The sequence below is a fragment of the Geotrypetes seraphini genome, chromosome 2 (assembly GCF_902459505.1).
Source record: "Geotrypetes seraphini chromosome 2, aGeoSer1.1, whole genome shotgun sequence".
Taxonomy (NCBI): Eukaryota; Metazoa; Chordata; class Amphibia; order Gymnophiona; family Dermophiidae; genus Geotrypetes; species Geotrypetes seraphini.
In genome coordinates this window covers 417,881,554-417,900,042 of record NC_047085.1, presented here as the reverse complement: position 1 = coordinate 417,900,042, position 18,489 = coordinate 417,881,554, and the positions used below count along the sequence as shown (strand labels likewise).

At 44.3% G+C, this 18,489-nt stretch overlaps 1 protein-coding gene across 1 annotated transcript in view; it reads left to right on the top strand.

The window, feature by feature from the left end:
* The window catches only part of CASD1 (CAS1 domain containing 1), a 239,267-nt gene that overhangs the window by 109,993 nt on the left and 110,785 nt on the right, over positions 1-18,489 (top strand). Inside the window, exon 9 of the mRNA XM_033931105.1 lies at positions 1,545-1,970. Within this exon, the coding sequence (XP_033786996.1) occupies positions 1,545-1,970 (426 nt within the window). The remainder of the gene's footprint in view (positions 1-1,544; positions 1,971-18,489) is intronic.

Sequence of the window (18,489 nt, the reverse complement as noted above, 5' to 3'; positions counted from 1 at the left end):
CAAGCGGACTTTCTTAGTCGACAGGTCCTGGATTCAGGAGAATGGCAGGCAGAAAGCAAAGGGTTGGAGTGAAGGGTCACTACTCGGACTGGAGGAGGGTCCCGAGCGGTGTTCCGCAGGGGTCGGTGCTCGGACCGCTGCTGTTCAATGTATTTATAAATGACCTAGAAACAGGGACGAAGTGTGAAGTTATAAAATTTGCGGATGACACTAAACTCTGTAGCAGGGTTAAAACTGTGGAGGAAAGTGAAGACCTACAAAGGGACCTAAACAAACTGGAGGAGTGGGCAAATAAATGACAAATGAACTTCAATATAGAGAAATGTAAGGTCATGCATATAGGGAAAAAGAACCCGATGTTCAGCTACAAAATGGGGGGATTAGTATTAGGGGAAAGTAACCTTGAAAAAGACTTATGTGTGCTGGTGGATACAACAATGAAGTCAATGGCACAATGCGCAGCAGCTTTGAAGAAAGAAAACAGAATGTTGGGTATTAAGAAGGGTATCGCAACCAGAACGAAGGAAGTCATCATGCCGCTATATCGTGCGATGGTGCGCCCGCATCTGGAGTACTGTGTACCTCCTCCTTTGTTGTTGCTTTGCTCTAGTGTGCTTGCTTGGTTTTTGAGGTAATTGCAGGAGGCTCTGTCTCTCTCTCAGTAGTAGTAGGAGCACATGGTTAGAAAAGTGTGGATTTCTGCAAGTCCCGGATTGTGGAAATGTATTGGACACCTTGCATGTAGAATCTTTCAGGGACTAGAAAGAAAATTATTGAAGGTAAGAACCTAATCTTCCAGTCTTCCATGGACTTGAACCCTGCCTTCTCTGATCCCTAACCTACTCCTCAAACCATCAGACTACTTCTGTTCTCCTAATGTGGGCTTACTGAGCAGTACTAAGCCATCACCAATTTAGCTGGCACTAACACTGTTTTCTAGAGCAGTGGCTCTCAGCCCCATCCTCAGGACACACCCAGCCAGTCAGATTTTTCAGGCTACGCACAGTAAATATGCAGGAGAGATTTGCATGCCCTACTTTTATTTTATGCAAATCTATCTCATGCATACTCTAAAAATCAGTCTGTCTGGTTGTGTCATGAATACTGGGCTGAAAACCATTGTCTTAACGACTTGTAACCTGCCAATATTGGTCTGGGCACCTCATTGCCTGTGGTAACCCTAAGCTGTGTTTACTTTCACCACCATATCCTTGTCACCTCTTACCATGCCTGTACTAAGAATTTGTTACAGCTGTTTGGTTTTTCACATAAATCAGGTGTGGTTTTCGGTCTCTACTTAAATAAAAAATATCTTATTCCTCTCAATTTTTTGACATTTTTGATCTGAAGAAGCTATTGCTTTGGAAAGCTAATCAAAAAATGTATTAAGTTAGTCCATTGAAAAAGTATAATCTTATTTCCTTTTTGTTATATTTCTATTTATTGACCCACTAATAAATGGCATGTTGATTTTCCATCCCACAGTTTAAAAAACATTTGGTGTAAAATGCATAACTAACAAAATGTCTCAATTGTTTTAACAGAGTGCAATGGTGCTCATGAATGCCTACTGCAATAAAATCCTGAAACCTGTGGATGGCTCCTGCTGCCAGCCTCTGCCTCCACTCACCATCATACAGAAGCTAACAGCTTGTTTTTTTGCTGCATCAATTTTTGGGTTCATAATTCTCAGTATAATTCATCGCATTAATCATCATAAGAATAAACTGTGCATGGATTTAGAATGTGGAGAGGAGAAGAAACCCAGTATTGTTTCGCCAACAATCTCTATGCTGGAAATATTTCTGTTGTCTTTCTGCAAGCTGGGTCTTATCATGGCCTATTTCTACCTATGTGACAGAGCAGACTTATTTATGAAAGAAAATAAATTTTATACACATTCTTCTTTCTTCATACCGCTTATCTACATCCTAGTTTTGGGAATATTTTATACTGAAAACACTAAGGAGGTAAGGTGATGGTTTTTCTTTTCTTTGTCATCAGGAGTTAAAAATAAATCTTCATTCAAATGCAAATATTAATGATCCATGCTTTCATACAAAGAGCTCACCTATAAGGCAGTGAGTTTTGGCTCAGTCATCAGGAGACACCCAGCCTGTTGGGTTTTCAGGATATGCACAATGAATGAAAGATTTGTATATAATGGAGGTAGCCGTTTGTTGCCAGGAGCCTCTGTTCAGTGTATTGAAGCATAATTGTCTTTGCTGCACCTTTTATCTCCCCCTGCTTGTTGCCCTCACTGACATATTGGATGCCTTCAAAGAGCTGCTTACCTAGTGCTGAAAAAAGTACCTCATGACTTTCAGTACTTTTAAGCACTGAATCTGTGGCTTGAGTGTGACACAGTATTGTTAACACTTCATTAGGTCTTACCTACTCCCTTGCCCCAGTGGCATGAGATGCATTAAAAAATCTTCTTAATTGTAATATCTTTATATTGATCTTGTGGGCTGGGGCTTGAGGATATGCTTTTTTTAATATGGTGCTTAACAAGTGTGAGAATTTGTTAAGGAGATAGATATTAGAGAATGACACGGTGAAAAAATTGGTCCCCGTCACCGCCCCGTCCCCGTCTCACCATCCTCTGCACCGCCCCGTCACCGCCATTCCCTTCACCGCCCCGTCACCGCCACTGCCACCCCATTCACCGCCCCGTCACCGCCACTGCAACCCCATTCACCGCCCCGTCACCGTCACCGCTGCATACATAAAAGCCTCAAACGGGTACGATTTTATATACTTTTCTTTATTTACGTATAAAGGAAACATTCTTTAAAACTTTAAAACTTAGTTAAATATTAGTTAATAACTATACAAAAACAAACACGACATGTACTTTTAATGCTTACAATGTTAGCCTACATGGTAAGTAGACGCGGCCGCTGTACCTAATCGCGGCAAAGATCTCCCTGCCGTGATTAGCATAGTGACCGCGGCTACGGCTGCAAGTCTCCCCTCCCCCCAGCGATCACGGCAGGAGGGCACCCAACCCCTCCTGTAGACCCCCCCCAACGGCCCTCCCGACAATCGCAGCAGAAGGGTACCCAACCCCTCCTGCCCCTCCCCTCCTGGGAGGGGAGGGGCGGGCCCGCCTCATTTGGACGGAGGCAGGCCTGCTGGCCAGACGAGCGAGGAGCTGTCCGGTCCAACTTGGAAAGTAAGACTAAGGGTGGTGTTTCGGGATGGCGGGGTTTGTTGGGGGAGGGTCCGGCAGGAGGGGTTTGGCACCCTCCTATTGGCGATATAGGGGGCCGTTGGGGGGGCCGGCAGGAGGGGTTGGGCACCCTCCTACCAGTGATCATAGGGGGGCTGTTGGGGAGCTGGCAGGAGGGGTTGGATATCCTCCTGCTGCGATCGTCGGGGGGGCTGTTGGGGTAGGCAGGAGGGGATGGGTACCCTCCTGCCGCGATCGTTGGGGAGGGCTGGTTCTGTCGGCATGAAGGGCTGAGCACCTTCCTGCCGGCGATCGTCGGGGGGGGGGGGGGGGCGGGTTCTATTGGCAGGAAGGGTTGATCTGACAAATGAGGAGCACGGTGAAACACAGGTAAATAGCGGTTCCTAGAAGGGGGTACATTGGCCTGCGGGGACAAATCTTTTCACCGTTTTTGCGGGCGGTGAAAACTTTTGTCCCCGTGTCTGCGGCGATTTGGCTTTGGAGTCTCCATAACCCGCAGCCAAACCGTAGCCACGCCGCAGCTCCCTGCGGGGATCGCTCCCCGTGTCATTCTCTAATAGATATGAAAGGATTTTCCATTCCTGTTATACTAGGGCAGTGGTAGGCAAACTCATTAGTCAAAAGAGCCAAAATCAGTAGTACAACGATTAAGATTTTTTTTGAGAGCCATACCCTGTGCCCGCTTGCGCTACGATGGCTACGTCAACCCGACTGACAACCCGCTCGCCCGCATGTAGTCGAAATCGATTCGTGGCAAAGCCAAGAGAATGAGTAACAAAAAAATAGTAGGGAGGTATGTTATATCAAAATGTTAAAAGCTTAAGAAGTCAAAAAGATAAACTGTAATACTGCTAGATAAAGACTCCTTAATACAAGGTCAATAATTTGAATTTGGAACTTGAAAAACAAGTAAATAGAATTTTCACATACACTCAGAATTGTGTGACCCAACCAAGAGCCTTGGCTCCTATAGCCGAACCCACCGTCCCATCACTGTGTATGACTTAAGTGAAAAAGCTTAAATAAACATGCTATTCAAACAATAAATTTATTTTTTGATGGCAAAAGAAGGAGAAAAAGTTCCCACTTAGCTTTTAGATGTTTCAACAGGTCCCGACATGGACCATGTTTCGAGGGTCTTTTTCAAGGAACCCAAGAAAAGATATAAACAACTTAAATGCCAAAGAACTAGTTGCTAATATCCTTTCGTCAATGTCTTTTCAATCTCAAAAGAGTTCTCCTCACTACCTTTCTGGGGCATCAGACATGCCATTTATTCGCCTCCATTCTGGCGATATAAAAGTCTTTTTGGCTATGACTTCGGCTGTGGCTTCTTCATTCGCCCACTTAAAACAATTTTTTTGTTTTTTGTTATTTTTATTATAAAGTGCTAGTGCTTATTTTCTATATTTTCATAAATATTGAAGTGAAATTACTTATCTTAAAAAGACGTTGTTTCTTTAGTATGATCGGATCAGGGACCTGTCAAATCGACATGTTTCGCCACCAAGGCTTTTTCAAGATTAAGTCCCCCTTTTCTTTTTTATGTGACCATCCCGATACTAAAGTGTGGTAGATCAGAAACACTTTAGTATCGGGATGGTCACATAAAAAAGAAAAGGGGGACTTAATCTTGAAAAAGCCTTGGTGGCGAAACATGTCGATTTGACAGGTCCCTGATCCGATCATACTAAAGAAACAACGTCTTTTTAAGATAAATAATTTCACTTCAATATTTATGAAAATATAGAAAATAAGCACTAGCACTTTATAATAAAAATAACAAAAAACAAAAAAATTGTTTTAAGTGGGCGAATGAAGAAGCCACAGCCGAAGTCATAGCCAAAAAGACTTTTATATCGCCAGAATGGAGGCGAATAAATGGCATGTCTGACGCCCCAGAAAGGTAGTGAGGAGAACTCTTTTGAGATTGAAAAGACATTGACGAAAGGATATTAGCTATACTATACTTGTCAATGTAAAGAATACTGGCTTATACATTTACTTGTTAAAGAACTAGTTGCAGCACGATTTGGATGAAAAAGTCTTGTACTCATATGTGAAGAAAGGATGAAGAAGTAAAGAAAAATCCTTTCTTCATCTAAACATTTGCGTGTAAATACCAATTTAACACTAGTGTTTTTAACGTAATAGTGTTTTTAACGTAATATGTGCTCAGTGCAATGCATTTTGGTTCCTAACTTTTCGCGCACTTTACAGAATTGCCCGCTATACAGGTAGCTTAGTGGTTTAAGTGAGAATTGCTTTTTGCAAGCTGAACTTAGTGGCTGGATATCATCATCATAAAAGAGCAATATAATAAGATGCCTGCTCCATAAAGGAAATAAGATGCCTACTTTATGCCACCCACAGAATTGGTGTAAATGGTTACACTTAAATGTTGGAGATATGCATGTAATCTCCAGTTTTCTGTAAGGTGCACACCCATATGTTTGCAGATGTGTGTTATGCATATTTACACAATAGAGCTTAGGTGGAATACAGGCAGATACACGTTATATGGACACATACAATCATGTGAAAAAATGAGGACACCCCATGAAATATTCAGTTCTTTATTAAGAAATGTTCACATATTGATGTCAAATCTTTTTTTTATTTATCTCTGGAAAAGAATGATGTAGCACGTAAACAACAAAAATTTTCCTTGATTTATTCATGAAACAAAAGATATCCATAAAAATGTGTATTCTAACTGAGGAATAAATTAGGACACCCCAGTAGCTGAAATAACTGCAGAGAGACACTTCTTGTAGCCATCTACCAGTCTCTGACATCGGTCTAAGGAAAGTTTGGCCCACTCCTCAATGCAGAATTCTTTCAGCTGTGAGATGCGAGTGGTTTCTTGCATGTACAGCCCGTTTCAAATCACCCCACAGCATCTCAATTGGAGTAAGATCAGGGCTTTGACTCTACCACTCCAGGACTCTCCATTTCTTAGTTTTCAGCCAGTCCTTGGTGGATTTACTGGTATGTTTTGGGTCATTGTCGTGTTGCAGGGTCCAGTTCCACTTCAGCTTTAATTTTCTTACAGATGGTCTCTCATGTTCCTCAAGCACCCTCTGATACATGGTAGAATACATGGTGGATTCTATGATGGTGAGCTGGCCAGGTCCTGCTGCAGCAAATCATCTAAAACCATGACACTTCCACCTCTATGCTGCACAGTTGATACGAGGTTCTTTTCCTGGAATGCTGTATTTGGTGTACGCCAAACATGTCCTCTTTTCTGGTGTCCAAATAATTCAATTTTAGACTCATCTGTCCATAGAACACTATTCCAGAAGTCCTGGTGTTTGTCTATGTTCTCTCTGGCAAACTTCAGTCTGGCCTTGATCTTTCTCTTAGAGAGCAAAGGTTTCTTCCTTGCACACCGTCCATGCAAGTTAAATTTGTGCAGTCTATTTCTGATTATAGAGGCATGCACTTTCACATCAACAGTCGCAAGAGCCTGCTGTAGGTCCTGTAATGACATTTTAGGGTTTTTGGAGACAACTTCTAGCATCTTGCGGTTTTGCTCTGGGGGGTCAACTTGCTTGAATGGTCCATGTCGCTAGCAGGTGTAAATGCACACACCTAAATTTAATACTTTAGCATGTAAATGGCAATATTCCATAACCTACTCATATATGTATTTGTCACACCAATTGCCCTCCCGCTGTGCACACCCTTTGCATTTTGCTTTATGCGACTAGCACACTCGTAGAATACTGCTGAGTGTGCTTCTAGCACTTAGCCATGAATATTACATTCATGCACATAAGTGCTAGTATTCTATAATCTTCGCAGGCAAATGATGCCTACATTTAGGCACTAAGGTTAGTGGATATTGAATTTTTTAAACATTGCAGTTGGCATTTTGCAACCAGATCAGAATATTGACCTATATTTTTGTACCTGATTGTTTTAAATATTTGGGCAGGTTTTAGATCTTGGCATCAAACAGACCTTTTCTTGACTGCTATGAAATCTTTGGTTCCAAGTGCAAGACACACCCTTGAAATATTACTTAGTTTGTTTTTTGTTTAATGGTGACAGCTTGAGACTACTCTGTTCTTTGAGAATATCATAGACCATCATGTAATACTGATTGACCACCTGAAAAATCTTGGGTTTGCAGGAAGTGTGCTTACATCAGTTGAGCAACTAACAGTTTTGTGTGTGGCAGGGTTTAGGTAGCTCTGCATGGGAAAGCACAGATTGGGAATGCCTCAAGGATCAGTCTTATTGGCTGTGCTTTTTAACATAACATAACATAGAAATGGTCCTGGTCTGTAAACTACTCGTGTGCCTTTATAGTTTTGGTTGAAACTTCAATTTGCATGGAAATTTAATATTTAAATTTTTGCATTCTAACTGTAAAGAAATGCCTTAATCCTAAAGCAGACTGTCTGGAGGCTTTCAACAAAATCAATTAAGAAATTAAAGGAGCTTCTAGGACTACACAGCATCCGGCTAGTTTACCAGCATTGTCACAGAGAATAAAACAACCCAAAACTAGATGAGTCACATTAGGCTCAGGTAAATTACAGCCTGTAACATGGAAGCATTTTACATAATTTTTTTGCTGCATTGGAGCATTATGATTTTCATGACAAAACTGAGTTGGAGCCAGAGGCATTATGATTTTCATATGCTGAGTTGGAGTCAGAGACAAAGATATCTCGATTCAAAAGGCACCCTTAAAGTACTAACAAAACAGTTAAAAACAGAAAAGTCTTGTTGCTAGGGAGCTCCATTATCAAAGGCGTTAACTTGGAAACAATGAAAAATGCCTGCTAGGATCTTTGGCTACTAGGAATACCAATCAAAGAGTAAATGTTTCTAACATTAATGTTGTAATCCACCTGCTGACAAATGACCTGGCCAAAAATAACATGTTTCTAGAAAACAGGGAGCTTTCCTGAAGAGGTGGTGGAGACAGAGACTATGTCTGAATTCAAAAGAGCCTGGGATAAGCACATGGGATCTCTCGGAGAAAGAAAGTGATAATGGTTACTGCGGATGGGCAGACTAGATGGGCCATTTGGCCTTTATCTGCCATCATGTTTCTATGTTAAAGTTTTTGGTAAGGACTGTAGCCTTTTCTGAAGTACCGTGTTTCCGCAAAAATAAGACATTGTTTTATATTAATTTTGGGCCCAAAAAATGCACTAGAGCTTATTTTTGGAGTAGGTCTTATTTTTTCATGTACATGATCATCTCTCCCTTCCTCTCCTTCACCCCAATTTTTTCTCTTTCCTTTCTCTCCCCCACATGTGCAGCATTTTCTCCAGAGATATGCAGGGGATATTCAGTCCCACTTGATGGTGAAGTCTCTGACTGAGCCTAATGAGGTCGGTACTCTCCCCTAGCTATAGTAAGCTTTTGAGCTTACTAAGCATGTGCAGGATTGCCCTATTCCACAACCCCCTTCCCTCCTCCTGTCAGTTTTTTTCTGACCCATTCTTAGTCAGTCGTGGCTCTCCCCTTCTCAGAGAAAAAAAATCACAAAAGGTTAAAAGTAAAAAGTAGTTTTAGTCAGGAAAGTTAAGCTTTCTAGCCCTTAGGGCAGTTTGGAAAAAAATAAATAAATAAATGAGAGCTGTAAATTCCTTTCCTGTCATAGCAGCTCTTCAGTGACAGGGTAACTGACTCTTCAAACCGTCAAAACTTCTGCCTGTCTCAACTAACCGCAAATATTTTTGCTATATAAAAAAAAAGAACTGTTGTATTTTTGTCAGGACAGCTTGGCTTTCCGGCCCTTAATTAATAATAATAATTTAAAAAAACCAACCGAACTTGCCTCACAGACCAGCACAAAACCGGCAGTTAATTCAACAGTAATTTTTCTTGACAAATGGCAGTATTTTTTGTTCAGCATTTTTTCCTAACAAGATTTTTCGCTAGCATATCGGACAGCGAGCGAGTCTTTTTTTAACTTTGACATGCTCTGCTCGATTTTCAACTTTTTAGCCGCAAACAGACCGCGAAGACTCCTACCGGCGTGATGTCAGCCAGTTCCCCTTCAATGCTGCTCTGTGACGGCATTACAAAAAAGCCGGCAAAATAGCTGATTTTAGCTACCTCCCCTCAGGGCTCTGCTTTGGCTCTGGCGGGGAGGTTAACATTCAACCGCCTAAGCTGACAATTCAGAAAGACTCAGCACAGGTGGCACCACGGAAGAAAAAAGAGAAGAAAAACCCGACGGTGCAGAGGCTGAACATCCCCTCTCCACCGTCGATGGCTGCATTGCCATGTCCCGCTGAAAAAGCTTCAGGGACCAACATCTCATTAGTGTCTCTATCAAAGAGGATTCCCACAGGCCAGACAGCAGCCTCGCGTTCCTCCCCCTGCTGACTCTCACTGATTTGCCTACAGCATTTCACCCACAGCAGGTAAAGGCAATTTCAAATCTTAAGAGAGCTGCTCCTCCACTGACTGTGGACACTCAACAGGTGCCTGAGAAGAGATTAGCCCTGCCTCCTACAGTGCCAGGCTCTCCTGCTCCTGCTACCCAATCTTTTCACTTGATGGCAAATTTTTTCACACTGTTCTATAAATTTATGCAGGATCATACAGGGTTTTATCAATAACCAGTTTCTGCACCTTCCATTCCTATTTTAAATCCTTAGCAATGCCCTGACTGTGACAACTCTGTTCCCTTGCAAGATCTGTTAGATCTACACCCACAGCTTCCCTTCTGTCTCAGCACAACGGCCAATTACTGCATCCCAATCTACGCAGTCTGTTCTCCTAGCAGCAAGGCGTCCTGCTATACAGAAATCCTATCAAGGAAAATGGAAACATTTTTCAGTATGGGCTCAGGGTCATGGTTTGCAACCCATCCAGTGTCCACTGGACCATATCTTCACATAGCTCCTGCATTTGTCTGACGCAGGGCTTAAGACAAACTCTGTTAGATATCATCTCTCAGCAATTTCAGCTTCCCTTTCATTGGTTAACAGTAAACCAGTCTCGCAGCATCCTCTTATGGCGCGTTTCACAATCTTAGACCTCCACTGAAAACCCCTAGGCCAGCTTGCGACCTCAATGTAGTCCTCGATCAATTGATGAAAGAGCCCTTCGAACCACTTGGTTCTGCCTCTCTTAATTTCCTTTCCTGGAAAACTGTTTTTTTCTGGTAGCGCTCACATCAGCTAGAAGAGTAAGCGAACTCCAAGGCTTGGTCACATATTATCCTTATTTACAATTTTTTCCAAACAAGGTACAGCTACGGACTCATCCTAAGTTCCTGCCTAAAATGGTTTCAGATTTCCATCTTAATCAAACCATCACTTTGCCTTCCTTTTTTCCACTGTCAGATGACTGAGGCAGAGGAAAGGTTCATTCATTGGATTGCAGAAGAGCACTGCTTTTTTACCTCAAAGCAACTTCCCATCTTTGGAAATCTTCTCAATTATTCATTTCCTACAATCCACCTACCTGTGGTCAACCAGCAACTAAAAGAGCCATTTCATCTTGGATTTCACGTTGCATACATTTTTGCTACACAGGAGCTCAGCTACAGCCCCCTGCTTCAGTTGGGGCTCTCAGGCTACGAGCTGCAGCAACCTCAATTGCAAACTTGAGGTCCATCCCAATCCAGGACATTTGCAAAGCAGCTACCTGGTTGTCTTTACATACTTTTACCAAACACTACTGCTTAGACCAAAGTTTAGCTCAAGATGTTCGCTTTGGACAGTGAGTTTTGCGTAACCTATTTGCATTATAGACTGTTTTCCACCTCCTATACACTTCTTCAGCTTGGGACTCACCATCAAGTGGGACTGCATATCCCCTGCCTGTCTCCAGAGAAAGCACGGTTGCTTACCTGTAACAGGTATTCTCCGTAGACAGCAGGGGAATGCAGTCACACTTGTCCGCCCACCATCCCCTAATCTCCTCTTTTATAGCTAGGAACAAAACTGACAAGAGGAAGGGAGGGAGCTCGTGGAGTAGGGCAATCCTGGACATGCTCAGTAAGCTCAAAAGCTTACTATAGCTAGGGGAGAGTACCGACCTCATTAGGCTCAGTCAGAGACTTCACCATCAAGTGTGACTGCATTCCCCTGCTGTCTACAGAGAACACCTGTTACAGGTAAGCAATCTTGCTTTCCTCCCCTCTCACCCATCCCCTTGTGCCTTCTCTCTGCAGCATCTTTCCCTCCCTCCCATTCCCCTGTGCAGCAGAACCTTTGCATGGTGCACAACATGCTTCTATCCCTTCCTTCCTTACATCTTTCTACTCCTTGGCTCAAAAAAGTGAACCCTAGATCTCAAGGATGCATCCCTCCATATTCATAAGAATATAAGAATTTCCATACTGAGACCGACCGAAGGTCCATCAAGCCAAGTATCCTGTTTCTAACAGTGGCCAACCGAGGTTCCAAGTACTGTACCTAGCTAGATCCCAAGTGTAGTAAAACAGATTTTCCATCTTAACAAAAAGTACCTCCAAGTTTACTCTTCATTCCAGTCATTCACAGTACAAAGTACATTTGGCTTCTCATTGGCCCCCAAGTGCCTTGTGATGGTGTTTGCCTACTGCACAAACAAGGGCATCTAATATATTTCCATATATAGACAACTGGCTTCTCATGACTTAATCAGAGTCTTAGGCTTTAACTTTCTCAAAAAAATTGCTTTTCAGACTTGAGACTTTTTATCAACTTTCAAAAGACTACTGTACATTTAACTAATAATGTAGTATTGCTCAGCATTCAAACCAGATTTTCTCCCAGAAAACAGAATTTATGTGCTGATAGCCCATATTTGCGTTATACAGTCAGTTCCCAAGTTGAAATCCACATTGTACTTGCAGATGACTCGGCTGTTCATGATATCCCCTTAGCCACGTGTTCTTCAATGTAAGGCCCAAGGGCCAGTGGTGGCCCTTAGAGACCTCTGGTTTGGCCCTCATTGTCTTTCAGGGGGGGAGGGGTTTCTGCCTCTCTATCCAGACTCCAGACAGAAAGGGGAAAGTGGATGAGGGAAGATCCACATGTTTGAAGGACAAGGCATTTTTCATTAAAGGAGAATTCATTTGGAAATGTTCATAACCTTGAGAATACCCCCACCTCAGAACTTGAAGGTGGGCTAATTTGGATGGAAGTCACTGATCCACACACTGGTCTGGAGTGTTGGGGCTCTGCTTGGGAAAATATTTGGCGGCTCTCCTACAGCTCATTAGAAATAAAGTGCACCCAGGTTAAAAATTAATGAAGACCTATGCTTTAGCCGATTTAAAAATGTTTTGTCCTCAGTGAAATCTTAAATTCTAATAGTATCAGCGTGATCAATTTATCTTCTCTATATGTTACACACTACCTTAATTCTGCTTTATGTTGCTGTGGTAGATGTACAAACTGAACCTAGTAGCGGGTGCTCTATTTGCACCATGACAACATAATTTATTCCTGATTGCAGATACCTTGAACTAAAGGCAACCATAAACACTGAATAGAGACAATTTTTCACATCCGCCACATAGAACTCTTGAAAAGATTAGATTTTATTTTATTGTAAACCGTCTTGAATTGTGCTGCAACTAAGGTGGTATATCAAGTGTAATAAATGATAATAATAAATGATAAACAATTTTTTTTCTTACCACATTGTGAACCTCTTTTTATCAGTCTGCATATTCATGTAACCTGCTCAATCTGCAGCAGCGGCCAAAAAGGCAAACAGGATGCTAGGAATTATTAGAAAAGGGATATGGTTAACAAGACTAAGAATGTTATAATGCCTCTGTTTCACTCAATAGTGCGACCTCACCTTAAGTATTGCATTCATTTCTGGTCTCCTTATCTAAAAAAAGATATAGTGGCACTAGGAAAAACTCAAAGAAGAGCGACCAAGATGATAAAGGGGATGGAACACCTTTCCTATGAAGAAAGACTAGAGAGGTTAGGGCTCTTCAGCCTGGAAAAGAGACGGCTGAGGGGAGATATGATTGAAGTCTACAAAATCCTGAGTGGTGTAGAACGGATACAAGTGGATTTATTTTTTTATTTTTTTTTTTTTTACTGCATCAGGATTTACAAAGACTAGGGTACACTCAATGAAGTTACAGAGTAATACTTTTGAAACCAATAGGAGGAAATATTTTTTCACTCATAGAATAGTTAAGCTCTGGAATGCATGCCAGAGGATGTGGTGAAAGCAGTTAATGTAGCTGGTTTTAAAAAAGATTTGGACAAATTCCTGGAGGAATAGTTCATAGTCTACTGTTGAGACAAACATGGGACGGTAGCTTGGAATGCTGAAACTATTTGGGTTTTTGCCAAGTACTTGTGACTTGGATTGGCCTTCGCGAAGATGGAATACTGGGCTAGATGGACCTTTGGTCTGACCCAGTAAGGCTATTCTTATGTTCTTATGACTCTACTTAGCCTACCTCTTTTGTAAACTACCTAAAACCAAAAGGCTTTTTCAGTATATAAATAAAGATTTACAGAAGAAGGAAGTGCAATCAGAGATTCATGAAATCACCAGTCAAAAAGGTAGGAAAAATTATTTTCAGTTTAGTGATCAAAATGTATCCATTTTGAGAATTTATAACTTCTGTCTATATTTACTAAACCGCGATAGTGGTTTTTAGCACAGGGAGCCTATGAGTATCAGGAGCTGCGAGGGGCATTCAGCGCAGCTTTCTGCGCAAAAAAGCGCTTTCACGGTTTAGTAAAAGGGGGGAGGGAGTATATGTGTCTATTTTTGTATAGTTGTTACTGAGATGACATTGCATATTTTAAAGTTATCTGTGTTGACCTCTGAAAAAATTATACAAATTATACAATTACAAATTATAATACACATAATTACAAATTATATAATTACAAATTATAATACAAATTATAATTAACATTTTCCCTGCATACAGAGTGCTTTGTGGTTTTTTAAATTGTTGGTAGATCATTTTGACTTGGTCATTTTAAAAGTAGCTCGCAAGCCAAAAAAGTGTGAGCACCCCTGCTCTAAACTTATTCAGATAGAAAATCAAATGGTGTTAATTATGTGAACAGACAGTAGAGCATAGGCTCTCTATACTTTTATCAAGAAGCAGCCAGAGTCTGGGATTTTGCTATAACCATCTGCATCCAAATACAGGAAATTCATGAAGTTTGATGCCTGGAATTCCTCCCTAAGGCGGTAGTAGTGTCAAAAACAGTGATGGAATTCAAAAAGGTGTGGAAGATCTCTAACACTGGACAAATCCGTGGAAAACCACAATGTTCTTGACTTTCCTTTATTTCTTCAAAATAATTTCAAACAAAGGTAAAAATATGTCCACATCAAATGTATAAAGACTAACGGACCCAACATGGGCTTCGGCTGGCAAGGCTTTCTCTAGTGTCCAGTCGTAAAATATGTGTGGATATGGTAGAGTTGAATTTCAATTCTGAATATCCTTAAATAAGGAAAAGTTGAAAAATGAAACAAACAAGTTGATGTGAAGAACAAGCTGAGAGCTGAACTCTATTCCACAGTAATACTGCTGTGTACAGGTGTCTGTTTCATTTTTTACTTTTCCTTATTTAAGGATCTTCAGAATTGGAATTCCAACGCCACCATATCCATACATATTTTATGACTGGACCCTTGAGAAAAGCTTGCCAGCCGAAACACGGCCCGTGTCGGGTCCGTTAATCTTTATACATTTGATGTGGACATATTTTTACCTTTGTTTGAAGTTATTTTGAAGAAATAAAGGAAAGTCAAGAACATTGTGATTTTCCACAGTTTGTTTTTGTTCGGATTGCTCCTTCTTCTGTGGAACATTGGGTCATTTTGCTTTGTGTTCTTAACACTGGACAACAATTCTTTCCAAAAGTGTTGCTTCCTTAAAACAAACTGGTGCTTATGATAGACCCCTTCAAAATAAACATAAATATATTTTCCCACTGATTGTATCACATAAGAATTTTGAGAAACACAATGGTATCTTTAATTGACTATAATATGTTTTAATGCACAAAGTTTCTGATACGCTGTGATAGTTCACCATGGCTAAAAGTGTGTTCCTGCTGATTTTTCATTTGTACTCAGTGTCCAGTGCATCCTGTTGCAGTGTCCAACAATAGTCAGCCAGCATTGATGGATTCCAGTTGCCTGATATCTTTTTTTCTGTAGTGGCAATGTCCTGGTGAAATCTTTCACTATGTTCATTGCTGACTGCACCAAGATTTAAGAACATAAGCAGTGCCTCTGCTGGGTCAGACCAGGGGTCCATCATGCCCAGCAGTCCGCTCACGCGGTGGCCCATCAGGTCCAGGACTTGTTAATAACCCTCTATCTATACCCTTCTATCCCCTTTTCCTTCAGGAAATTGTACAAGTGTGAATGTGGAAAGTGCATCTTCAGTGACATGTTGCATTTCATGGTTTTGTATGCTCTAAGAAGTTTGTCAACCGGTTGAATATAGTCTGGTGCTCTGTAACTGCCAAGAAAGTTTTCAACGACATCTTTGAATGCCTTCCTGGTGATTTTCTCTGGCCCAACTACCGTATTTTCTTGCATATAACGCGCGCGTTATACGTGGTTTTTACGTACCGCGCACACCCTTGCGCGTTATACGCGTGAGCGCGTTGTACAAAAATTTTTTTACATAGTTCACCCCCCACGTCTGATTCACCCCCCCCCCCCGCAGGACCGCTCGCACCCCCAACCCAAACAACCGCTCGCACGCACCCGCACCCCCACCCCGAAGGGCCGCTCGCACGCACTCCCACCCGCACCCCCACCCTGAAGGACCGCTCGCACCCCCACAGCCTCCCGACCCCCCCCCCCATCATGTAGAATCTCCTACCGGTGTCCTGCTGCTTCCTCTTGGCGGCCCCGACACGATCGGGGCAAGAGGGAGCTCAAGCCCTCTTGCCCCCCTGACTCCCCGACACGATCGGGGCAAAAGGGAGCCCAAGCCCTCTTTCCCCGCCGACTCCCCAACAATATCGGGCCAGGAGGGAGCCCAAGTCCTCCTGGCCCTGGCTACCCCCCCCCCCCCGCTAGTTGTTCGGGCCAGGAGGGAGCCCAAACCCTCCTGGCCACGGTGACCCCCTACCCCCACCCCGCACTACATTATGGGCAGGAGGGATCCCAGGCCCTCCTGCCCTCGACGCAAACCCCCCTCCCCCCAACGACCGCCCCCCCCAAGAACCTCCGACCGCCCCCCCAGCCGACCCACGACCCCCCTGGCCGACCCCCACGACACCCTCATCCCCCTTCCCCGTACCTTTGTATAGTTGGCCGGACAGACGGGAGCCAAACCCGCCTGTCCGGCAGGCAGCCAACGATGGAATGAGGGCGGATTGGCCCATCCGTCCCAAAGCTCCACCTACTGGTGGGGCCTAAGGCGCCTGGGCCAATCAGAATAGGCCCTGGAGCCTTAGGTCCCACCTGGGGGCGGGGCCTGAGGCACATGGGCTCAACCCGACCATGTGCCCAAGGCCCCGCCCCCAGGAGGGTCCTAAGGCTCCCGGGCCTATTCTGATTGGCCCAGGCGCCTTAGGCCCCACCAGTAGGCGGAGCTTTGGGACGGATGGGCCAATCCGGCCTCATTCCGTCGTTGGCTGCCTGCCGAACAGGCGGGTTTGGCTCCCGTCTGTCCGGCCAACTATACAAAGGTACGGGGAAGGGGGGTGGGGGTGTCGTGGGAGTCGGCCAGGGGGGGGGGCGGTCGGAGGTTCTTGGGGGAGGCGGTCGTTGGGGGGAGGGGGGTTTGCGTCGAGGGCAGGAGGGCCTGGGATCCCTCCTGCCCGTAATGTAGTGCGGGGTGGGGGTAGGGGGTCGCCGTGGCTAGGAGGGTTTGGGCTCCCTCCTGGCCCGAACAACTAGCGGGGGGGGGGTCGCCAGAGCCAGGAGGACTTGGGCTCCCTCCTGGCCCGATATTGTCAGGGAGTTGGGGAGTCGGGCGGGGCAAGAGGGCTTGGGCTCCCTTTTGCCCTGATCGTGTCGGGGAATCGCGGTTGGCTGGGGCAAGAGGGCTTGAGCTCCCTCTTGCCCCGATCGTGTCAGGGGTGCCGCGGTTGGCTGGGGCAAGAGGGCTTGAGCTCCCTCTTGCCCCGATCGTGTCGGGGAGTCGGGACCGCTAAGAGGAAGCAGCAGGACACCGGTAGGAGCTTCTACATGATGGGGGGTCGGGAGGCTGTGGGGGTGCGAGCGGTTCTTCAGGGTGGGGGTGCGGGTGCGGGTGGGAGTGCGTGCGAGCGGTCCTTCGGGGTGGGGGTGCGGGTGCGTGCAAGCGGTCCTTCGGGGTGGGGGTGCGAGCGGTCCTGGGGGGTGGTGAATCGGACGTCGGGGGGGGGCATCAGGCTTTCAGGGTGGGGACAGGACTTCAAGGGGGAGAGGAGAGTCGGGCGGGCGAATGGAGAGTCGGGGTGGCCAGAGGAGAGTCGGGGCGGGCGAAAGGAGAGTCAGGCGGCGACGGGTATACGGGTAGCATGCGCGGTATACGGGTGGGCGCGGTATATAAAAATTTCTGTACATAAATTTGTGTTTTTCACACGCTATACCCGTGTGCGCGTTTTACACGGGTGTGCGTTATCTATGTGAAAATACGGTAATTGATCTTCAAATCTCTCGTCATTGATGACATGTCTGATCTGTGGACCGACAAAAATGCCTTTCTTAATCTTGACTTTGGTTATTATTGGAAATATCTGTCTTAGATAAAGAAAACATTTGCTTTCCTTGTTAATTGCTTTTACGAAATTTTTCATCAGTCCAAGTTTGTGAAGAGGAGGCAAAAATATTTTTGTCAAGTCAACAAGTGGTTCATGTACCATATTTTTCTGTCCTGGAACTACATTCTTTTGAATGTAATGCAACTCCTTAGCACGGCTGTCTCATCTAATATAATAAAACGCTAAGCGCGCATGCGCACTCTTACCGCATGTTCCCTAATCCGTATGTCCATGGCCGGCAAGAGTGCGTATACACGCTTAAAACTACCCCACGCTCGTGGCAGCAGAACCCAAATAGCGGCCCAGGAAGAGAAGCGCTGACCAAAAAGGCTCCTTTGCCGGCTCCCCACTCACTCCGTAAGTTTTTTTCGCGGTCTGAGACTCCCATCCCTTCCCGACGTCTGACTGGCTCACTTAGTCCTTTGCCGCCCCCCTTCCCTTCCCATGGTCCCGACTACAAACCTGCCAACTACAGCAGCATCTGCAGCACTCTACACACGCTGCTACGGGGCCTTCTAATGCCCTGATTTGCTCTGCCGCATCTCTGATGATGTCATCATGGACGTGCCAGAGTAAATTAGGGCAGTAGAAGGCCCCAAAGCAGCATCT